The 25,559-nt window shown below is 41.1% G+C and overlaps 1 protein-coding gene across 2 annotated transcripts in view; it reads left to right on the top strand.

The window, feature by feature from the left end:
• Window positions 1-25,559, top strand: part of NCKAP1L (NCK associated protein 1 like) — a 294,538-nt gene that overhangs the window by 17,701 nt on the left and 251,278 nt on the right. For both annotated transcript variants that reach the window (XM_089691400.1, XM_089691401.1), the window contains exons 2-5: window positions 15,377-15,487; window positions 19,217-19,309; window positions 20,919-20,975; window positions 24,881-25,023. In XM_089691400.1, coding sequence (XP_089547526.1) covers window positions 15,377-15,487; window positions 19,217-19,309; window positions 20,919-20,975; window positions 24,881-25,023 — 404 coding nt within the window. The remainder of the gene's footprint in view (window positions 1-15,376; window positions 15,488-19,216; window positions 19,310-20,918; window positions 20,976-24,880; window positions 25,024-25,559) is intronic.

Raw genomic sequence — 25,559 nt, 5'->3', positions numbered from 1 at the left:
TTATTGCTGTCTGTACCCCCATTAGGGAGATTCACCCTCTCTATTTGTCCTGTTTACTATCGTCATTGAAAGTGGAAGTAAAAGAAACTCCCAAATTTTGAGTTGTCCCCAGAAAAGTAATAGAGGGGAAATCTTCCAATGGGGACACTAGTTCTGGTGACCTGGGGGCAAGGAATTCTTTTAACCACTTGCCCTCCAGAGGATTTGCCTCCTTCCTGACTAGGCCATTTTTTGCGATATGTCACTGCTTTATTTTAACTGACAATTGTGCGGTCATACAATGCTACACCAAAATAAAATTTATGTCCTTTTTTCCCTACAAATAGAGCTTTTTTTTGGTGGTATTTGATCACCTGTGCGTTTTTTATTTTTTGCGCTATAAACAAAAAAAGACTGACAATTTTGAAAAAAAAACAATATTTTTGACTTTTTGCTATAAAAAATATCCAGTGAAAAGAAATTTAAAAATCTAATTTCATCATAAATTTAGGCCTTATACTTGTAATGGCGGCAATCAGCGACTTATAGCGGGACTGCAGCAGGCATTCTGACACTTAGTGGGAACTGACTAACTGCCATTGACATCTCAATGACACTAATACAGTGATCAGTGATAGTAAAAAGCACTGACACTGTACTAATGACACTGGGCAGGAAGGGGTTAACATCTGGGGTGATCAAAGGGTTCACTGTGTGCTGGTTTACTATGTGTGCTGTGTGTGTTTTAGCAGTGCTGTGCAGTGCAGAGAAATACACGGCAGCATGTTATTGCTGGCAGGAGAGAGGCCTGTGTTGTTTACATCCGTAGCCACCAACGGCATCATGGAACACCATTGGTGGAACAGAAGTATTTGAACGCCCTGTGATTTTGCAAGATCCCCCACTTAAAAATCATGGAGGGGTCTGTAATTCACATTGTAGGTGCATTCCCACTCTGAGAGACAGAATTAAAAAAAAAATTCAGGAAATCATAATGTATGATTTTTAAAGCATTTATTTGTCTTGCACTGCTGAACATAAGTATTTGAACACCTAAAAAACAGCAAGAATTCTGGCTCTCAAAGACCTGTTACTGTGCCTTTAGAAAGTCCACCTCTACTCCACTCATTAATCTAACTTAGTAGCACCTGTCTGAGCTCTTTAAAGACACCTGTCCACCCCACAGTCAGTCAGATGCCAACTACTACCATGGGCAAGACCAATGAGCTGTCAAAAGACACCAGAGACAAAATTGTGGACCTCCACAAGGCTGGAAAGGGCTACGGGGCAATTGCCAAGCAGCTTGGTGAAAATAGATCAACTGTTGGAGCAATTGTTAGAAAATGGAAGAGGCTAAAGACGACTGTCAGTCTCCCTCGTACTGGGGCTCCATGCAAGATCTCACCTTGTGGGGTATCACTAAAGATAAGAAAGGTGAGGAATCAGCCCAGAACTACAAGGGAGGAGCTGGTCAATGACATGAAGAGAGCTGGGACCACAGTTTCAAAGGTCACTGTTGGTAGAACAGTACGCCGTCATGGTTTCAAATCATGCATTGCACGGAAGGTTCCCCTGCTCAAGTCATCACATGTCCAGGCTCGTCTGAAGTTTGCCAATGACCATCTGGATGATCCAGAGGAGGCATGGGAGAAATTCATGTGGTCAGATGAGACCAAAGTAGAACTTTTTCGTCTAAACGTCACTCGTCGTGTTTGAAGGAACAAGAAGGATGAGTTGCATCCCAAGAACACCATCCCTACTGTGAAGCATGGGGGTGGTAACATCATGCTTTGGGGGTGCTTTTCTGCGAAGGGGACAGGACGACTTCACTGTATTAAGGAGAGGATGAATGGGGCCATTTATTGTGAGATTTTGAGCAACAACCTCCTTCCCTCTGTCAGAGCATTGAAGATGGGTCGTGGCTGGGTCTTCCAACATGACAACAACCCGAAGCACACAGCCAGGATAACCAAGGAGTGGCTCCGTAAGAAGCATATCAGGGTTCTGGAGTGGCCTAGTCAGTCTCCAGACCAAAATCCAATAGAACCTCTTTGGAGGGAGTTGAAACTCCGTGTTGCTCAGCGACAGCCCCGAAACCTGACAGATCTAGAGAAGATCTGTGTGGAGGAGTGGGCCAAAATCCCTGTTGCAGTGTGTGCAAACCTGGTCAAGAACTACAGGAAACGTTTGACCTCTGTAATTGCAAACAAAGGCTTCTGTACCAAATATTAACACTGATTTTCTCAGGTGTTCAAATACTTATGTTCAGCAGTGCAAGACAAATAAATTCTTTAAAAATCATACAATGTGATTTCCTGATTTTTTTTTAATTCTGTCTCCCAGAGTGGGAATGCACCTACAATGTGAATTTCAGACCCCTCCATGATTTCTAAGTGGGAGAACTTGCAAAATCGCAGGGTGTTCAAATACTTCTGTTCCTCACTGTATATATATATATATATATATATATATATATATATCTGTGACTTTGCGCAAGCCCTGCCATCCTGTAGCAGTATTTCTGCTATAGGGTGGAGGGCAACTGGTTAATTTGTCAGAATTTCCTCTCACTTCGTGTTTTGGCTATGGGTCGGAAAGTGAAGGGAAGTTCCCCCAGGGGACACAGGGGTATCCCGAGGAAGTCATGAGTTGTTAGTGACGTAACGCGTAGGTACGCTGATACGCAGCTTCCGGTACGCGGTGATGCACTTCCGGCGTCGGACGCCATCTTGGCACACCCAGGAAGTCCCATACACATGCAGTACACCCATACTTCGGAGAGGAAGGGGGACTGCACAGTATGTGAGTGGCACTAATTTATAATTTATAAATATATAAATATAAATAAATTAATGTATTAAATATACTTTTTGGCTTACTAAATACTGCACTATGGAGGATCTCTTTTGTGGCTCACTGTGCTGGTGAAATATTATTCTGCAGATTATCCTACCTGAGAGACCTGGATACTTGTAGGAGACCAACTACAGGTGCCAGCCAGGTACCAGCCAGGATTGTAAAGGATCCAGGGTGATCCTGAAGGCTTTTTGGCCCCTAGGGGTCACCAGAAGGAGGTGAGGAGGCATTCTAGCCACAGTGGAAGAAATGTGCTGACACTGTCACAGATCTTACAACACCATTTGCACATTGCATGAGCATATCAAGCACCCATTTTTTATTATGGACTATCAGATTATTTAGTGTGTTTATTTGTGTTTTGTAGTGTGGTCACATTTGGCACTTATCACTTATTTGTCTTTATCCCTTTTTCGTAAGGGTCTTTGTCATTGTTTTTTGTTGTGGATATCACGTTTATAGGTCACCTAGGTGACCGTGGCACATTGTTTTTGGCACTGCATTGTGTGTTTATTTATGTACGTATACATTTTTGTTTATTTATTTGAATTACTGGGAGAAGCGCTGCACTATTTTTCATTATTTGTAATCCAGATTTATCATAGTGACTGGGCCTGAGTTCACACAGGAGCAGTGCAGTAAACCTCCCTGCATGAAGGCTTCCACCAGCTCCGGGTCCCAATCCCACTGTGGCTTCAGCTTGGTCTCCTCCTGCCTCTCCTATGGCTCTCTCCCCCCATCCTCCAGCAGTTCCAGCCATCCACTGGACCCCCACCTAACTGTACCAGATTGTCGATCCCTGCTGTCTAACAATGAAAAGCCACATCTCCTTTCCTTGCAGTGCTGACAGTATGGGCTAGGCGATTTCTGATTGATCAGCACCATCACATGGATCGCACAGCATTCCTGTTCAAATCACACGCAAATCTTTGCAGTGCGGTTTGAGCCCATTCATTTGCTCCAGTTCGAGTACTTAGCATCAGCACCGATACCAATGTTGATACCGGTATCAGTGCAAACCTAGGTAATGTCATGATTCTCATACAGAACTTTTAGTGATTGCCCCATCCATAGGATCTTTATTACAGTCACATGGTCTGAACCAGAGAACCTACCTGTGGACCCCAGTAGGTCTCATTGGGATTGTGCTGGTGGATCTGATCAGCATATCAAGTGCCATAGTTGTGACATCTGTGTATAAGTATATGGTACAAATAGGGAAAAATGAACTTGACATGGCCCTAACTTACAATACTGCTAAAGTGCAGACGACACTTGAACTTTCTGCTTATTGTCCTACCTTTACCTTATATCTATTGTGAATGCTGCTGCTGGACTTACCTTACCAAGCACTCAGTTTCTGCCACCCCTCTATGCCAGTCCCCACACTGGCCTCCGATCGTCCAATGAAAAAAATTAAAAATACCAACAAAAACACACAAAGCATCCACAACTCTGCCCCCAGCTACATTACCAACCTCATCTCAAAATATCAACTAAACCATCCTCTCTGCTCCTACCAAGCCTTCCTGCTCTACCTTCCTTGTCATTTCCTTCTATGCTTGCCTTCAAGATTTCTCCAGAGCAGGGGCGGATTGACCATTTGGAAACTCGGGCACTGCCCAAGGGCGCGGGGTCATTAGGGGGCCCCATGAGATTCCCCTGATACCTTTTCATAGGCTTTTTTGGGTGTTGTTTGAGTGTGGGCGAGGACACAGGGGCCCCATGATCCCCTATTGCCCGGGGGCCCCAAGAGTTGTCAGTCCGCCCCTGCTCCAGAGGCTCTTCTTCCTCTGCAACTCCCTATCCCAATCTCCTACTCTGCTGCCTTTAGGCAGCCATTAAAAGATCATCCCTTCAGGGAAGCCTATCCCACCTTCCCCACAAATAAACTGTGCCTTTACTGTCTCCATCAGCTGATCTTACACATCCAAAGCCTTTTGTATCACTTGCCCCGCCTTGTCCCACTTTATTTTCTAAAGAGATACACAAACTGTTGTATAAATCTTGTATTCCATTAATTGATTAATTAACGTCTTAGTATGGTACTTGGATTAATTCTTGTGGAACCCCTGGGATTCTAGGTCCATGCTATATAGGAATACTCAACTGCTTTTTTGTATAGTCACATTTATATTAAATAAATGTCTATGAGCTTTGTGTTTTTTCTCAGCATTCAATGGGTGTGATGAACACATTCTCATTTCCTGTCAGTTACATTCTGATTGTAGCTATGAGGAAGAGGAAGTGAAAAGCCCTGTGCAGTCAAGATACAGTCACTTCTTTCTCTGTCAAAGTGACAACACTTATATTTGATAATAATAGAAAATGATTCTTAAAAATGAATGACATTCTTTAAAAAACACAGGGACATTGTCTCTCAGCCAGTGTGCTTGACCTCTTTGGAGTCAGTTTGCGGCATTCAGTAATATCATCATTTTGTACCATTTATGAAATTGTTAACTGAAAATTTTATTTTCAATTCACCATTTTTTTCTAGCATGAGGTATTATTTATTATTTGTTGCATGTCCTGTTTGTTAACTAGAAAACACAATGAAACTATCTGAGCTGGGGGAAAAATAAATAATTCATTAGAATCAATATAGAATCATAAAAAGGAACACGACCTATAGTTGAATAACAATTTCATGGCAAGAAATGAGAAATGACTGCTTACTTATGCAATATATAGGTACATAAATTGGACCTGATTGTTAGTTACAAAAAAAAATCACAATACATGTAATTAATTGGTTTATGTGAAAGTTATAGCATCTACAAACAGCGGTATAAATACTGGAATTCTTATTTTTATTTTTTTTATACTAGTAATAGCGGCGATCAGCGACTTATAGTGGGACTGCGGAGGGCATTCTGACACAGGGAGGAACTAACTATCACTGATATCTCAATGACACTAATATGATGATCAGTGCTAATAAAAAGCACTGACACTGTACTAATGGCACTGGGCAGGAAGGGGTTAACATCTGGGGCAATCAAAGGGTTAACTGTGTGCTGGTTTACTATGTGTGCTGTGTGTGTTTTATTTGGGAAACATGCTGCTGTGTATTTCTCTGCTGACAGGAGAGAGGCCTGTGTTGTTTACACACAGGTCTCTCCCCTGTCAGTGTTATATTAAACCCAAAGCAAACATTTATTATATTGCAGTTTACCATTTTTTAGATGTGATGGATGCATCAGTTTTCTTTTTTAGGCTATCGTTTATCTTTTATTGTCAGCTGGTAATCTAGACAGTAAGTCTGTTGTTTTTCAACAGAACATGTTGTCCTGCAAGATGTAGCAGTTAGAAGGTTGAGTCAAACCAATTACCCGACAGGAATGCTTACAAAGGTCAGATTTAATTAACTGTATTTATGTAAAAACTTTATCCCAAATGGAAATCACGTTCGGGGCAATCCTCCATTCTCATCCCATAGTATACTGTATATAAGCGATGTTGTGATGTTTAGGCTTCCAATAGATTCCATACAGAGTGTATATAGGTTATGCTGGGCTGGGGCTTGTAGCTTTTCAGTCATCAAAACATGAAAGTACATGGCACATTACACAGCAGGTAAAGAGATTTCCAGATTGCTGCTGTTTTATAGGGTTATTATTAATGCACATGTTTTTCTTGCTGTTGAGAAAGTGGGCTTGACCCAAGTAAAGCATAGAATATTTCTTCTTGTCCATGGTACATGCTGTGTGATCATCCCCTAATTTTGTCCACCTGCATGTTTCTCCACATGGTGGTAGAAAAATCATCAGGAAAAACATAGAAAAGGTTCTAGGGTTGGTTCACACTATAGAAACACAGTGCAGATGCATTCCGGATGCATTTCTGCATGTGCATTTTTGACACTTTTTCTTTGTGTTCTGGTGCATTTTTTTAATGCATTTTGTGTGTTCTGGTGCGTTAAATAGGAACATGTAAGTTTCAGTGCATTTTTGGAGCTTTCTGGTGCGTTTTTGATGCGTTTTGATGCATTCTAGTACAGTTCTGTGCAGCCTCTTCTACTTTTTTTTCTGCATCCGGAACACACTGGAACCACAAGCACTGTGAACTATGATATCGACTTTCTGTGTGTTTTGGATGTAGAAAAAAAGCACACTGAAACATATGTAGTGTGAACTGGCCCTTAATGTCCCCCTTCTCTATCTACAAACAAAAAAATTCCTGGTGTACCACTTTAATTATTTTTGCACAATTGCACAGGATGGTTTGGAAGAAGCACAGAATGCTTTGTTCTTTTTTTAGAGAAGGAATTAAGAATTTTCATCTGTAGCCTAGTCTGCAGTTCTGGCATGAAAAGGACTCTGGGATTGATTTACTAAAACTGGAGAATGTCAAATCTGGTACAGATGTGCATGATAACCAATCAGCGTCCAACTTCAGCTTGTTCAATTAAGCTTTGACCAAACAAACCTGGATGCTGATTGGTTTCTGTGCAGAGCTGCACCAGATTTTGCATTCTCCAATTTTAGTAAATCAACTCCTCTGTGTCTGTGCTGCAGAGAAGACTTTTACCCAGTCACGGCTGCAGGAGGGACTCCTATTGCAGAACATAGAGCCGCCAGTGTTACGTCTCAATCCACTGGGCAGGGGAGGGGGGGGGGGGGGGGCACTGAGGATTTGAACTGCTAGAGACTCTGAAGAGAAGTGTGGAGGATTGTGAGAGGTGTAGTTTTTACAGATTGAACTGGCTTTTGATTTTAAAAGGGAAAGACTTGAGCAACCAGCGCCCCAAGGAGAGGAAATAAGCACAACTTGCAGAACAATTAATCCTGTTGCTGTGAAAGAGAGACTCAGTGGCAGCCAGAATGTCGGAGGATGTCCTGAATGCTGACTGAGCCTGCTGCTTGATTTCGGAGCTGGACACTGAGGACACTGCTTGGGGTACACTTTGCCAGTGAGCAGAAGGGGATCCCCTGCTGAAATAGAGTGATGAGGGGCCACTGGCCAACCCTGCATTACACCTTGATAAAAAATGGACAGAGTTGTCTGCAAGAATCATGGTGGCAGTGCCTACATCAGCTCTTAAAGGGACACAACCTTGAGCCTGGCACCATAACAGATGGACCCCAATGAGCTAGACAGCAGAAGGAATCCGGTATATGGCAACTATGTGGCAAATGAGGATCAGTGTTGATAAATGTAAGGTTGTGCACTTGGAGGCTAAGAATATGCATGCTTCATACATACTAGGGGGGTACAACTGGGGAAATCAATGTTGGAGAAGGATCTGGGAGTTCTGGTAGATCACAAGCTTAATAATGGCATGCAATGCCAAGCTGCAGTTACTAAATCATCTCTTGTATTAGAAGAGGTATAGGCTCCAAAGAGAGAGATCATTCTACCCCTGTACAAATCATTAGTAACACCTCATCTGGAATATGCAGTTCAGTTTTGGGCACCAATTCACAAAAAGAACATTGGTGAACTGGAGAAAGTACAGAGAAGGGCAAACAAACTGATAGGAGGCACAGAGGAGCTCAGCTATGAGGAAAGATTAGAGGAACTGAATATATTCTCTCTTGAGAAGAGGAGATTAAGGGGGGATATGATCAACATGTATAAATACATCAGTGGTTCATATAGTGAACTCAATATAGAGCTATTCGCCCTGAGGTCATCACAGAAGACAAAGGGGCACTCTTTACGTCTGGAGGAAAAGAAATGTAATCTCCAAACACGGAAAGGTTTCTTCACAGTGAGAGCTGTGAAAATGTGGAATAGACTCCCTCAAGAGTTGGTTCTGGCCAGCTCAGTGGATTGCTTTAAAAAAGTCCTGGATTCTTTCTTAGATACACAGAATATAACTGGATACTAACATTTATAGGTAAAGTTGATCCAGGGAATGTTATTATTATTATTATTATTATACAGTATTTATAAAGCGCCGATAGTTCACTCAGCGCTGTACATTACAAAGGGGGACAGAACATGTGACAGAACAATACCAATACAATGCAAAACATGAGGGGATCGAGTGCCCTGCTCTTTCGAGCTTACAATCTAGAAGGGACAGGATAGTGGTACAGGAGGAGATAGCTGTGGAGGATGGAGTGGTAGGAAGAGTGGAGGAGATCGGTCAAGTTAGCAGGGGGTAGGCTTCCCTGAAGAGATGGGTTTTCAGGGTGCGCCTAAAGGAGAGGAGAGTAGGTGATAATCTGATGGGTTGGGGAAGGGAGTTCCAGAGGATGGGTGACACCCTGGAGAAGTCCTGGAGGCGGGCATGGGAGGAGGAGACCAGGGAACTAGAGAGAAGGAGGTCTTGTGAGGAGCGGAGTGTGCGTGCTGGGCAGTACTTGGATATTAGGTCGGTGATGTAGTTCGGGGCAGTATGGTGGACAGCTTTGTACGTCAGTGTTAGGATTTTAAATTTGATCCGTTGCGCAATCGGAAGCCAGTGGAGGGATTGGCAGAGGGGGGTGGCGGAAACAGAGCGGTTGGAAAGGTGAATGAGTCTGGCAGCCGTATTCAGGTTTGACTGAAGCGGGGATAGCCAGCGGCGAGGCAGGCCAGTGATGAGGGAGTTGCAGTAGTCGAGCCGTGATATGATGAGGGAGTGGATGAGCTGTTTAGTGGTTTCTGGGGTTAGGAACGTGCGTATATATCCGATTGCCTCTCTGGGGATCAGGAAGGAATTTTTTCCCATGCAGGAGCAAATTGGATCGTGCTTTGCTGGGTTTTTTGCCTTCCTCTGGATCAACTGTGTGTATAGGATTATAACTTTTTTTTTCCTTATGTTTGAACTGGATGGACTTTTGTCTTTTTTTCAGCCAGACTAACTATCTAACTATGTAGCTATCATATTACTGACAGCTGAACTGTTATGATATATATCTACAGTATATCTCCCTCTAGTTAGAGTTTCCCAGTACAGGGTTCAGGAGGGGTTGTGTTCTATAACAATTATTATTTCTGCAGCATATTATTGCTATTGCTCAATCATTGCTGCAGATTTCACTTACCATTTATTAATTACAGTATATTTCCTCTTTTGTATACCCTTTTGCAATACTTTTTGTTATTACACAACCAGCTGCTGGCAACTTAACCAGCCATCCCTGGTGTCTGTGCACCTTGAGCCTTTGGGGTGAAGATTCCCCAGTCAGTCAGCTGTGTCAGCTTGCATGGTGCTGTTCAAAGAGGCATGGGCACAGGAACAGGGGACACATCAGTTGTTTATTTTGAGTTGTATCTCTGCACAACACTTACAGACACTTTGAATAATATTTGTTCAGAGAGATTGTGGCAATAGCTCCAGATTTGATAGAAGAACAGCCAGTTCTGTCCCAGCAGACATACATGAATTAAGCAGCAAAATGCATGAAGGATTTTAATTTTTTTATTCATGGGAGAAGATTCATTGTGGGAATATACTGATTATGTGTAATCGGTTTGATATTTTTAATTTGTGGCTATCCATTTTCCTCTGTTACTGACAGCTACATCCAAAGCCTGATAGCCACCCAAAACCTCCACAATTGATGGTTACATCCCACCCCACCCCACTTCCTGGAAAGGCTAGCTCTACACCTTTCTCTCATTGGTTTGACATTAACCATAGAAATTAGGGAAATGTAATTTTACTTTCTATAGTTTTAACATTTATATTAAGCAAACTAATACAGGAGGACTCTTAATTGGGGGTCATATAATTCTGGTAAGCCTCCCATTGTTGTACACTGAGGTGCTGTCTGGTTCATCATTAAGAAGTTTTGGTGGCGTTTCACATCCACATTTGTCATTTCCCTCATAATAGAAGAACCACTGAATTCACAATTTTTGGCTTCACATTTGGATTCCTTTATTTTTTCAATTTGTGGTGACACATAATAGTTTGATATATTTTCACTGCACTATTGTATTGCACATATATTTTAATTTAATTTAGCGCTGCACTGTTGTTTTGTGATGTTTATTATACTATGTGTTATGGTATCATGCTAGCTGCTATGTTTTTTACATCCAACGGAGTCCTTGCATGTTTTTTTTCAGAGGGATCTCAGCTGTGTGACCTTGTTGACTCCACACAGCTCCTTGTCAAAATCTTCTCTGACAAGCCTGAGCACATACACTGCACTCTCCATTTAAAGTGGTTCTAAAGGCAGAATATTTTTTTACCTTAATTAATTCTCTGTATTAAGGTAAAAAAACTTCTGCATGGAGCACCCCACCCTCTTATACTTACCTGAGCCCAATCTTGATCCAGTGGTGTGCACAAGAACACCAGCTCTCTCGGCTCTGTGCCTCCTCATTGGCTCAGACACAGCAGCAGGAGCCATTGGCGTAGGCAGGCCAGATGACGTACATGTATGTGTATATGACATTCATGCATGAAGGTAAAAAACCTCAGTGTGCAGTGTCCCCCACAGCCCCTCTAATACATACCTGAGCCTGATCACGTGCCATTGGCCCCCACTGCTGTCAGTCACAGCCAGTGACTGGGGTCAATGGACACACAGAGCGGGGCTCAGGAGCGAGCACACACAAGTGCCCCCGTAGCAATTGGCTGGCTAAGGGGGGCACTCGGTGGGGGGGGCTGGACCCAAGAAGAAAAGGATCAGGGCTGCTCTGTGAGAAACCATTGCACAGAGTAGGTAAATGTAACATGTTTGTAATTTTAATTTTAAAAAATTTAAGTGTTTACAATCACTTTAATACTATGGAAAATGTATGCATCAGAGTTATGTAGTATTTATATTTACCAGAAACAGACTTTTCCAGGGATGTTCCAGCTCAGAGCCACACAGTGTCGGTTTGAAATCTTAGTCATCCGCTGCATCCCCCCCAGTCTCCATAAACTTCAATGTAACGTGTGTCAATAGGTTGATTAGTTGTGGACAGGGGTTTTAGGGAAGCATCTAACAACTGGAAAATCTGGGATCCTTGGATTATACATTATGTACAAATTTCAACCTTCTACTCACCCCTCTCCCTACCAGTTATTTATTTATGTTGTCTCTTCTTCCTTTAGTCTTTCTTACCCTTTTTCCTTTTTGTTTCCGCCTTACTCTTCCTTTTCTCTCCCATTTACTACCCCAATCCCTATCCCATTGCTTACACATGCCATCACCCCACCCTGCACCATGTAGTTCAGTAACTATAGGGTCAATTCACTAAGAGTTAAATAACGACTGAAAAAATGCTGTAAAATAATGCATGCCGTAAATTTTTTGCAAAAGTACAGTTCACTAAGAATTTTGTGGTAAATAACTCATGCGGTAAAATATCGTTATTGCAGTAATTACAGCATATTTTCATGCAGAAATTTATCACATGGTAGTTGGTTGTTAAGGAAGCCATCCGCCTTGTCCTTAACAAGGGATGACTCTTCAGCTGTCAGCGGGTGTCCCACTGACAGCTGATTGTAAAAAAAACATGGCAGCAATTACAAATGATGAAAAAAACAGTGTGGGGCTCCCCCCCATCCATACCAGGCCCTTTGGGCCAGTCAAGTTCCTCTACTCCAAACTCGCTCATCCATGTCTTTATGGACCTTTGTGCACTGGTGCTGTCATGCTGGAACAGGTAGGGGCCATCCCTAAACTGTTCCCACAAAGTTGGAAGCATGAAATTCTCCAAAATGTCTTGGTATGCTGACATCTTAAGAGTTCCCTTCACTGGAACTAAGGGGCCAAGCCCAACCTCTGAAAAACAACCTCACACTATAATCCCCCTTCCACCAAACTTTACCCTTGGCACAACGCAGTCAAGTAAGGACCGCCCAACCCAGACAGGTCCATCAAATTAAAATAAACTTATATATGAGAATATATAAAATCGAGCGCAAAGTATGGATGTAGGTAGGGTAGCTGCTGGCACAAAAGGTACCTCGTGAACCTCCAGAGTAAAAAATAAAGCATGAAAGTGCAGCGCTACTTAAAACAATGATTACACTATGTTAGATCACATATAATTGTGGATCAGTAAAATGACTGCGTAAAGTTCATTAGATGTGCTAAATATGCATACAGTCTCCAACGTGTAAGGAGCCAGAAATAGTGAATATCAGAAACGACAAAAAATAGCCAAGTAATGCACTAACCAGATAGCGCATGTTAAAGCGCATGGGACATTTAAGACCTGTCCCTGGTACTCAGCCACTGTATCACTGGAGCCAGGAGATGTCATCTATAGGGTGACCACTAGATGTCATCTGTCCGGATGGAAGCTGTATCCAGCCACTGTATTAATGGATCAGGCGGGTGTCATCTATAGAGTGACCACTAGATGTCATCGGTTCCAAGAGGAGCTGTATCACTGATCCAGGGATGTCACTTGCAGATGTGTTCTTGCTAGGCACAGCCCCAGGACCTTCTGGATTACAGGCTCCCCAGAAATAAAGAGCCCGTGGAAAAAGGCCTCAAATAGTGTGATAACGTTTATTAAGGTCAATAAGCAATCAAAAAAGAACTTACTAACAAAGGTTCAGCTGCTCATAAACGGCCAGACCGGAGGTACATGTACACAGGATAAACATAGCTTGGCACTTCCCTAACGCGTATCGTGTAAGTACACATGATGTGTACTTACACATCATGTGTACTTACACGATACGCCTTAGGGAAGTGCCAAGCTATGTTTATCCTGTGTACATGTACCTCCGGTCTGGCCGTTTATGAGCAGCTGAACCTTTGTTAGTAAGTTCTTTTTTGATTGCTTATTGACCTTAATAAACGTTATCACACTATTTGAGGCCTTTTTCCACGGGCTCTTTATTTCTGGGGAGCCTGTAATCCAGAAGGTCCTGGGGCTGTGCCTAGCAAGAACACATCTGCAAGTGACATCCCTGGATCAGTGATACAGCTCCTCTTGGAACCGATGACATCTAGTGGTCACTCTATAGATGACACCCGCCTGATCCATTAATACAGTGGCTGGATACAGCTTCCATCCGGACAGATGACATCTAGTGGTCACCCTATAGATGACACCTTCTTGTTCCAGTGATACAGTGGCTGAGTACCAGGGACAGGTCTTAAATGTCCCATGCGCTTTAACATGCGCTATCTGGTTAGTGCATTACTTGGCTATTTTTTGTCGTTTCTGATATTCACTATTTCTGGCTCCTTACACGTTGGAGACTGTATGCATATTTAGCACATCTAATGAACTTTACGCAGTCATTTTACTGATCCACAATTATATGTGATCTAACATTGTGTAATCATTGTTTTAAGTAGCGCTGCACTTTCATGCTTTATTAGGTCCATCAAATTGCCATACAGAGAAGCGTGATTCATCACTCTAGAGGACACGTCTCCACTGCTCTAGAGTCCAGCGGTGGCGTGCTTTACACCACTGCATCTGAGACTTTGCATTGTACTTGGTGATGTAAGGCTTGGATGCAGCTGCTCAGCCATGGAAACCCATTCCATGAAGCTCTCTACGCACCGTTGTTGTGCTAATCTGAAGGTCACATGAACTTTGGAGGTCTTTAGCTATTGCCACTGCAAACAGTTGGCGACATCTGCACATTCTGTGCTTCAGCATGGGCTGACCCCTCTCTATCATTTTACATGGCCTACTGCTTTGTGGCTGAGTTGCTGTTCCCAGTTGCTTCCACTTTGTTATAATGCTGCTGACCGTGGAAAATTTAGTAGCAAGGAGATTTCACGGATGGACTTATTGCACAGGTAGCAACCTATCTTGGTACCACGCTTGAATTCACTGCACTCCTGAGAGCGACCCATTCTTCACAATGTTTGTAGAAGCAGTCTACATGCCTAGGTGCTTGATTTTATATACCTGTGACCATGGAGGTGATTGGAACACCTGAATCCAATGATTTGGAAGGGTGTGCAAATACTTTTTGCAATATAGTGTTTATATATATATATATATATATATATATATATATATATATATATATAATATATCTTTCTAAATACTTTGTTTTTATCCTTTTTTTATAAGTTATCATATACCCTTTGTTTTCAGCTGCATATTGTAAGCGCGAAAGAGCAGGGCCCTCAATCCCCTCATGTTTTGCATTGTATTGGTATTGTTCTGTCACATGTTCTGTCCCCCTTTGTAATGTACAGCGCTGAGTGAACTATTGGCGCTTTATAAATACTGTATAATAATAATATACCTAGAGAGCAGGGGGAGGAGAAGCAGCAGTACACTAAACTTTCCAGTGAATGGCTGTGTGCATGTTTGTGTGTGTGTGTGTTTGGGGGGTACAAGTCTAACCAATGGAGGAGAGTGGGCTGAGTTCTCAGCACAGCTAGAGAACTGACTATGCTATGCTCCCATGCCTGGTGTCATCAGTTTTTTAATAGGAAAGCAGAGGGACTGGCAGGAACATCAGGTATATCGCACAAAGAAAACAGAAACTTGTTCATACAAGTACAAGGTGCAACAGGCACATATCAGGAATATGAAATGTTGGGTTAACATATTCTTTAATTAGCTGTCTCATTAAACTACCCGAGTTTTAATGAAAAATAACAATTGTTTACCAATTAGCTCTACAAAATAATTGAATTATAACTACAGTAAATGTATTTTCTATTTTTTACAGACATGCTCAGATGCCAAAACAAAACCCCCCTTCTTCACAGACAAGTCAATGGAGTCATCTCTGAAATACATCAACAAGAAGTTTCCAAATATCGATGTCCGCAGCAGTACGGTAAATGCTTAAAAAGCCTCTAAACCAGAACTCGTCTAGAATTCAAATGTTGCCTCTTGCCTTCAGTAGACCGCAGCCCTTTTTTGAATTTTATCACATACAGATATTTTGTGAAACATAATTTTATCCAGATGTGGCATTTGGTTTCCTAAATTATAAAACAGTTGCTTGTTAAGTTACTTATTCATGTACACAAATTGCCATGCCAGCCAAATATTTGCCATCAAATAGTATGACAATCTGACTGTGTACAAACTCATTGGAAAAGCATATAAATGAAAACCAAGAGAACTGCTGGTAAGGCTGGAAATTTCTTGGTAATTCTGCTGGCAAGTGTTTTAAAAGATCCCCAATACTTTATGCATTGCAGGCACACTACAATGTCTGTATAAAGCCCCCTCCCTGACCACCCTATACTCACCAATCTAGTGCACCCTCACCACTACTTCTTCAATGGTTTGCTGCTGCGGAGGGAGAAAGTCACCTAGTCCTAAGATGCATAGGGCATTTTGATGACCACTGTGAAATAGAAAGTTACAGCAGCAGAGAACTGGAGAGGTATAAGTTGAAAATATAAGGTGGTTGGAGATGGGCTGAGTGGAAAAGGTGACAGGGTCTCTTTAAATGGTTAGGCTCCAGGTCTGTATTAACTGGGAACAAGCATGCAAACAAGCATGCAGGACTGGAGTTAATGTTTGCATGCCTGTTCTACTGTAGGTCAAGAACTTATTTGGTAGTAAAACAAAGATCAGAAAACCCCACAGCTTGTTTCTTTAATACAGTTCCCATAGTTCTACCTTCACATATTAATTTAAAAGTATCATTATTCATTAAGGCCTTTGCATAGAGGTGCCATTAGTATGTAATGTAAGTGTTCTCCAGAAATCACTAGTAAAAAATCTAGAAGGAAAGATGAGACCCTCATTTTAAAAATTTGCCATGGACAGGGGATATTTGCCTGCTAGCTTATTATGTTCAGAAATGATAAATTACAAAGCTTATATAAAACAAATTGGGTATTTCTATCTAATTATGCATAATGTTATTAAATAGTTTGAAAATATTTACACATATTTAGGGGCTACTTTCAGTAATGTAAATCAAGGGTCTCCAAACTTTCTAAGTAAAGAGCCAGTTTACTGTCCTTAAGGCTTTAGGGGGACCGGACTGTGGCCAGTGGGAGTAAAAAATGCCCTAGCAACAGTGGGCATAAACAATGCCCCATCATTGGTTTTAAAGGGTTGAAGAAGGCCTCATTGTTGGTATCAATGTGAAGAATAGTGCCATCGATGGTGTCAGTGGGAGGAATAGTGTACCATCATTGATGTCAGTTGGTGGAATAATGCCCCAAGGGCCAGATAAAGGCAAGCAAAAGACCAATTTGGAGACCACTTTTGTAAATGTCAGAAGAGGTAGAATGTTGTATGTGAGTTAGGAAAACACACACCAGACTCTATTTGCTATTTTTTGTTGCTTTATATAGATTGAAATATTAGGATATTTGGTTTACCTGTAAAATCCTTTTCTTGGAGTATATCACAGGACAGGGAGGACACATGACTACTTGGTGTTATTTGACCCCTTTAGGTGAATGGGCAATGACCAAAAAGGCAGGATCCCCCACCCTGGTATAACCCCTCTGAAATTAGTTTAGTTTCAGTTTTGTAGAAAGCAAAGAGGAATACAAGCAATAGGGGAGGAATCTTAATGTCCTGTTATGTACTCCAAGTGGAGGGTAAACCAAAAATCCTAATTTCTTAATTGTACATAACAGGATACAGGAGACATCACATACATTATATTGCCAAAAGTATTGGGACGCCTGCCATTATACGCACATGAATTTTAATGGCAACCCAGTCTTATTCCGTAGGTTTCAGTATTGAGTTGGCCCACTCTTTGCACCTACAACAGCTTCAACTCTTCTGGGAAGGCTGTCTACAAGGTTTAGGAGTGTGTCAACACAATTATTACCTTATATAATGCCAACAATTACTTTGTGTATACCTGGTGTAGCTATTGCATTATTAGGAGCCCATGCAACAGGCATATAGGGAAGATAGCAGGATGTAGGCTACCATTACATTTCAGCCTGTTGTTGAACTGCAAATCTAAAGATTTGGAGGCCATACTGGGACATGCAGTCCTAAAACAACTGGTTAATCACACTAAAGTATATGTGAACCTTCACCTTGTAAAACAACCCAATTAGTTTAAAATAGAATGAAAATCAAAACATTTGTGTGTGTGTGTATATATATATATATATATATATGTATTGACAAAAGTAATGGGACACCTGCCTTTAAACGCACATGAACTTTAATGGCATCCCACTCTTAGTCCATAGAGTTCAATAATGAGTTGGCCCACTCTTTGCAGCTATAAAAGCTATAAAACCTGTACTCTTCTGGGAAGGCTGTCCACAAGCTTTAGGAGTGTGTCTATGGGAATGTTTGACCATTCTTCCAGAAGTGCATTTGTGAGGTTAGGCACTGATGTTGGCTCACAGTCTTCACTCTACTTCATCCCAAAGGTGTTCTGTTCAGTTTAGGTAAGGACTCTGTTCAGGCCAGTCAAGTTCCTCCACCCTAAACTCACTTATCCATGTCTTTATGGACCTTGCTTTGTGCATTGGTGCGCAGTCATGTTGGAACAGGAAGTGGCCATCCCTAAACTGTTCTCAAAATTGGAAGCATGAAATTGTTCAAAATGTCTTGGTATGCTGATGGCTTAAGAGTTCCCTTCACTGGAACTAAGGGGCCAAGCCCAACTCCTGAAAAACAACCCCACACCATAATCCCCCCTCCACCAAAATTTACATTTGGCACAATGCAGTCAGGCAAGTACTCTTCTCCTGGCAACCACCAAACCCAGACACGTCCATCGAATTACCAGACAGAGAAGCCTGATTTGTCACTCCAGAGAATACATCTCCACTGTCTCCACTGCTCTAGAGTCGAGTGGCAGCGTGCTTTACGCCACTGCATCCGATGCTTAGCATTGCACTTAGTGATGTAAGGCTTGAATACAGCGGCTAGGCCATGGAAACCCATTTCATGAAGCTCTCTACACACTGTACTAATCTGAAGGCCACATGAAGTTTGGAGGTCTTTAGCTATTGCAGGCAGTTGACGACTTCTGCGCACTGTGCACTTCAGCATACGCTGACCCTGCTCTGTCATTTTTTGTGGCCTACCGCTTCATAGCTGAGTTGCCGTTGTTCCCAGTTGCTTCTACTTTATTATAATACCACTAACAGTTGACTGTGGAATATTTAGTAGCAAGGAAATGTCACAGATGGACTTATTCCACAGGTGGCAATCTATCATGGTACCATGCTTGATTTCACTGAGCTCCTAAGAGCGACCCATTCTTTCACAAATGTTTGTAGAAGCAGTCTGCATGCCTAGGTCCTTGATTTTATACACCTGTGGCCATGGAGGTAATGGAACACTTGAATCCAATGATTTTGAGGGGTGTCCCAATACTTTTGGCAGTATAGTGTATATATGACTACTTAGGACATCCCAAACACTGAATATGAGGGGTGGGCAACACGGCAGCAAGGCCAAAGACATTTTGCCCAAAGTGGGCAGAGGCATTAACATCTACCTGGTAGAACGTAGTAAACATGTGAAGAGAATAACTTGCACATTAGTAAATTGGGATATGATACACATAATCAATGTTAACCTAAAAAGACTATTTTTTCACTTTTGAATCCAGCAACATCTGGGTCCAGTGCACAAAGATAAAGTGGAGATTGTGAAATATCTGACTGGCTATTACCTGACCTTTGTGGATGTCATGGAATTCAGAGTAAGTAGTGACTGATATGTAATATTTATTTATTTTATGTTTGTTTTTAATTGCTTTCCCGCCACCTTATAGAAGAAATACTACGCTGCCATTGGCGGCCTCAGCTGTAGATCACCTTGTCCCGGCTGGTGATTCCCCGCCGGCACCCGGCAATCGCTGAGTATCACTGATGGGGGAGAGACTTTTATGTAAACAATACAGATCTCTCCTCTGTCAGCTCCTGACACAGTGAAAGACACACACAGCACACAGTAAAACAGCACACAGTTAACCCTTTGATCACCCCAGATGTTAACCCCTTCCTGCCCAGTGGCATTAGTACGGTGTCAGTGCTGTTTATTAGCACTGATCACTGTATTAGTGTCATTGGGATGTTAGTGACAGTTAGTCAGTTCCCTCCCAGTGTCAGAATGCCCGCTGATGTCCCGCAGTCCTGCCATAAGTCACTGGTCGCCGCCATTACTAGTATAAAGAAAAAAAAATTCCAGTATATATACCGCCAATTGTAGACGCTATAACTTTCACGTAAACCAATTGATTTACATGTATTGAGATTTATTTTTTAGCAAAGATATAGCAGAATACATTTTGGCCTAAATTTATGACAAAATTTTATTTTTTTAATTTTTTTACTGGACATGTTTAATAGCAAAAAGTCAAAAATATATTTTTTTTCTCAAAATTGTTAATTTGTTTATAGCGCAAAATATAAAAAATACATAGGCGATCAAATACCACTGAAAGAAAGCTCTATTTGTGGGAAAAAGGGACAAATTTCATTTGGGTGCAGCGTTGTATGACCACGCAATTTTCAGTTAAAGTAATGTAGCGCCGCATGGCAAAAAATGGCCAGGTCAGGAACGGGGGTAAATCCTCTGGAGGGCAAGTGGTTAATCAAGTGCACAGTTTTAGACTACAGATTAGTAGTAGTAGTAGTAGTAGTAGTAGTAGTAGTAATAGTAGTAGTAGTAGTAGTAGTAGCAGTAAAGCCAAACTCCATGCAGGTAGCTAAATACACTAATGAAATAAACATTATGGAACTCTTTTAGCTGCCAAAAGGTTTGTATTGCTATCCATGCATTTTCTACCACATCTCAAATACCTGATTTTTCTCTGATGCAATTAGGTTACGTTTACAGGTTAAGAAGTACCAGACTGATAAGCTCATTTTACTGTCACTTTGCTCTTTCCTCCTGTCAGCATGTCCCTTGTTACCGCATGAGCACTGCAGAACAGTTGACTGGCTCCTAGAGCCATCTCTCCCTCTTGTACTCCGAACTCTACTATACAGAGACTTCAAGAGGCTTGTTCCAAGTCAAATTCATGTACATTTTGAAAAGTAAATTTGTATATTTTATATTTGACTGGAGTTTAATACTAAAATTATTGCACAGACTATAAACATTTCTTTTGCAGCAATTTTGTTTTTATTGTACCGTCACTTCAGAAGCAGGGAAGAAAAGCTGTTTCTAACTAGCATTCTTACAACATTATTACTCAATAGCCACCAAAATGCAGGTTCCAGTAAACTGGCAGCTTCCTAATTGTACCTATTTAATGTACTTTCATTGTTTGTTGGTATTTATAACAGGACTTCTTGTCCCTGCAGGATCATGTCTATGAATTGCTGAATACTATTGATGCCTGCCAGTGTTACTTTGACATTGTAAGTTCAAGTTTTTTACACACATCAGTATATGTGGTGTCTTACGTGCAAGTATACACAAGTTGATAACAATCCAGTTCTATAAACAGTTTTGCTTTGCATGGTACACAGCAATACATTGACCCGCCAAAGGCTCCAGTTTTGATCATGTCAAAGCTTTAGTGCAGCTGTTCTCTCAACTGTATAAAAGGGACATTATGTGTAAAGAAAAATGGTGTCCGTTTATTGAGCACATAATTTGAATTATAAAAGTAGTGCTTACATTAAAGTGCACTTGTCATGAGAGAAATAAGAAGGCTACCCTGAGGTGAATTGTAGGATGCTTCTCACAACTACTAATCAGATTCATGCCTAACCTGGGAATTTTACAGATTGTGGAATTTTCCTAGTGGTTCTTTCTGTAAGTATTTTTACAGTGATCCTGTTAGGTGCTCCCTGTATTCTTGCTGCAGAGGATTACAGAGATTTTAGATTACAGTATACCCCAACTCTGGGATCACTTTTTATGTTACAATATGGGCCCCCAGCTAGTTAAAAAAATTTCAGCTCTGCAATATTCACCTCACTGGCATCATTCAACTTTCTTCCTCTTGGTTCAAGGTATCACCGGACTGCCCTTGAGGGGATGCCAACAAAGAGCCCTGTACTGTCATTGAATAGGGCAGGGAAAGGTGTTGATGTAAATATGTCAGCACCTCTCTCTGCATCATTACCAACTGTCCTCTACTAGAGAAGAGGCAAAGAGTAAGTAGTTTCCATTGCACATCTGTAAAAAGCAGTAGTACAATTCAGAGTGCCGAAAAAGGGACCTTCATGGCAGGATCACCAGGCATCACTTCAATGAAAGAAGCCAATTAAAAAAGATCAAAAATGACTTTTGGAACCGCCATAGCCTAGGCAGCACATATATCCTTTCCCATATTATTTTCCTGGTGATCTCAAGCCTTTGTTCACACTTTATATATATAACTTGTGTCTTAAACACTCCAGTCTGCCCAAGGCTGGGTCAGACAAGGAGATTCAAAAAAAGTTTTAACTCTAACAAATAAAGATTTAAAGAAACAATGTCACTTTGGTCATTCAGACAAAAGTGACAGGGTCTGGGTAAAGCCGCTGGTTGAAAAAAAAAAATATGAATCATGTATGGCCTGCCATACTTAGGTAAGTTCTCACTCTAATAATTGTAGGTAATCTTATGATGGATATTAGAGGTATGTCTGTGTTTTAGTGGGCAAGGTTGAGAAATTATTCCAATCTCAAAGAATGAGAGACTCAGTCATATAGGGAGAATGTCAGCAGCACACCGAGGAGCACCAAGGAGCACCAATATAGGTGATGTCACATGCCTGATGAAGGGATCCTGCAAGACTCCGAAACGTTGCATTGCTGTAACTATGTGATCGTTTATTAAAACTTTTGGACCCATATTGGTGATCCTTGTGTGCTGGTGACATTCTCCCTTGCTGATTCTATTCTGTTCCAGCTGACGGTCGCTGCAGCACCCACTTAAACACACAGCCATTTTTAACGCAGGAACGTGTGCGTTTGGACTGTACACTTGCATTCAAATAGTCATATTAGACTGTGGCTGGTGACAGATCCCTGGCCACTGGTAAAAGAAGACTTCTCAGGTGGGCAGTGGTAATTGTAACTGCTTGAAAAAGTGTTTTACCTTTATGACTGGACAGCAGTTTTTGTATTTTTAATGTTGTCTATAAGCTGGCCATACACTTGTAGAAATTGGTTAGAAATGTTTAATTCTAAGATTGTTTGTTTGATTTTCTAATCATTAGTGTGGTCAGATCAATGTTTGTTTTCAACCATGGTGGCAAGAAAATTAAACGGAGCACTCTAAAATATTTCTCTTGAATTAACAAATTTCTAACAGTGAATGTGGTTTTCATTTGGGAAATATACAACCAAGAAATGCCTTATTGTCTATATAGAGATCCTACAGGGGCAATCAAATGATAAACTATACGAGGCTTTGTGTCCCTATGCACCAAAAAGCCCGCTATACTATATTACAACTTTTATTGAGGACTTTTATATAATTGGTATGTTTAGACCTGCCATTATTAAGAACCCATAGAGCAAGGAGGAGCACCTATTTATATCACAGCACATGCAATCCCTATTTCCATAAGTGATAACAATATTAGTTTGCGTCAACACATACATATAAATAACACAGAAATAGCTTGTAATGTATAAATACCATGTTCCTTGGTTATCTTATCTCAGAGGAAAAAGGAGTAGAACTGTTGATGTCATAAGTAAAACAGATATAAAATAAAATATACAGTAAGCGCTCATCAATAGTGGCAGCAGCTGAACATACAGGAAAACGCATATAAAGTCCCACAATTCATATATATAAAAAAATGCAGCGCTAGAAAAAAGTGATAATAAAACACAGTCCAGTGAAAAAAGGTGCTCCGTATATCCTAGTGCAAGTGGTAAGGATTTACACTAACCAGATAGCGTAAATATATACGCATGTGTATATATATCTTGTAGAGTCCCCTTCTCCCATCAGATCTGGTCAAGTGAGTAGCCGGAAAAGGTAGATATCCTACGCCCTCTTGTGGTAAAAGAGTGGTCCAGCAGATCAGAACGATATCAATCAGAGTAAGCCTTCCCCTTTCACAGGAGTTGATAAGGAAATCCCTTGGGGCTGTAAAAGTTGAGGAAGCTCCTCACAGGGGACACAGGGAGACACTCATAGTGTAGTAGGTAAGGCTTTATTATGAAAACATGAGTGCACAGTAAACATAGGGTATAGGCAGGTATGGATGAACACACTGACCCCTTGGTATTAAAGATGGCTGCGGCCATCTTTAATACCAAGGGGTCAGTGTGTTCATCCATACCTGCCTATACCCTATGTTTACTGTGCACTCATGTTTTCATAATAAAGCCTTACCTACTACACTATGAGTGTCTCCCTGTGTCCCCTGTGAGGAGCTTCCTCAACTTTTACAGCCCCAAGGGATTTCCTTATCAACTCCTGTGAAAGGGGAAGGCTTACTCTGATTGATATCGTTCTGATCTGCTGGACCACTCTTTTACCACAAGAGGGCGTAGGATATCTACCTTTTCCGGCTACTCACTTGACCAGATCTGATGGGAGAAGGGGACTCTACAAGATATATATACACATGCGTATATATTTACGCTATCTGGTTAGTGTAAATCCTTACCACTTGCACTAGGATATACGGAGCACCTTTTTTCACTGGACTGTGTTTTATTATCACTTTTTTCTAGCGCTGCATTTTTTTATATACATAAGTAAAACACATCCCAACTCTTCTATAATGTTTATATCTTCCTCAATAGTGTCAACATAACTACTTCTCTTGCTACAGATATGTTGTACGGGTACACCCATCCACGTGGCAATAACTTACACCACTAATGGACAGGCCCCACACATCACCATATCCACCAAAAAATTCCTGGCTGGCTAATGGGATCATCATATATTGCGAACACTTTGCAACCCTCCTTGCCCCACAAAAATATTCAGGGAAAAAGTGACCATGTGCTCCCAAAAAACAGTCCTGTAAAGAAAAGAACCATAAATAATATACCCTGCATGTTTCGCTCAAAAGTAGAGCTTCGTCAGGGGTAAAGTATAGCGAAAAAAGTGAGCAAATATATCTTGTGATGTAATCTCCTGGCCACAAAAATGGGAAACTCCATTCTTTTCAAACTCAAATGTTACATGCAAACAAAATTTTTAAGTACATTTGAATGACATTCATTAAGCCATGGAATGTATTGAGAATTTTAGTACAAATACTTGCACGTTTGTTCAAAAATCTCCTAGTGTATGACCATCTTTAGAGACAAGATTACAATTGGTAAATAACATTATTTCCTGTGTGACAAACTTGCAGAATATAAATTACAACTTCACGAAGAGCTACCTGGACCTAATAGTGACATACTTCTCTGTCATCATGCTGATCTCAAGGATTGATGATCGAAAGTTACTTGTTGCTCTTTACAACTGCGCCTCTGAGATGCTGCAGGGTCAGAGGTAGGTAACACACAGCACATAGACTAAACATAAAACATGAATTAGGAAGAGGCAGAAATATACTTAGACATACACTGGAACATTCCTTCTGTCTTCTCACCAGATACCTTAAAATAACAGATGTGTCAATTCAAAAAAATATTAGACTTTTTATTTTTTATAAAGGAATACTTTCATAAATAAGCATTTAATGACAGGCACTAAATAGGTGTTAATTTTCATATGATGTTTCTTGGGCTTCAGTAAGCCAGTGAAATAAGTAGTAACATACTGAGATTTACTTTCTCTAATAGTGTTTGTTAGTGGTTTAAGGATCGGAGGAAAAGAGACATAAATTGTGAACTGGTGTGAGTGTTTGCATAATTAGGCACCCTACATTTTGGGACTCTCGGACTTCCAGTCTTTGGGCCTATTCTTGAGGAATGTACTTTTCCTCACTACCATTTACCTCCTCCTCCAACTAATTACTAGGTTCAAAAAAGAGCTACCTAAAAGCCCCCTTTTACTTATCTAACCCCATGGTCACTTGAAGCAAC

This window comes from Staurois parvus, unplaced genomic scaffold (assembly GCF_062004578.1).
Source record: "Staurois parvus isolate SC_StPar_1 unplaced genomic scaffold, SC_StPar_1.0 ptg000562l, whole genome shotgun sequence".
Classification (NCBI taxonomy): domain Eukaryota; kingdom Metazoa; phylum Chordata; class Amphibia; order Anura; family Ranidae; genus Staurois; species Staurois parvus.
The sequence above is the reverse complement of the archived record's forward strand: the minus strand, read 5'-3'. Positions and strand labels throughout refer to the sequence as shown.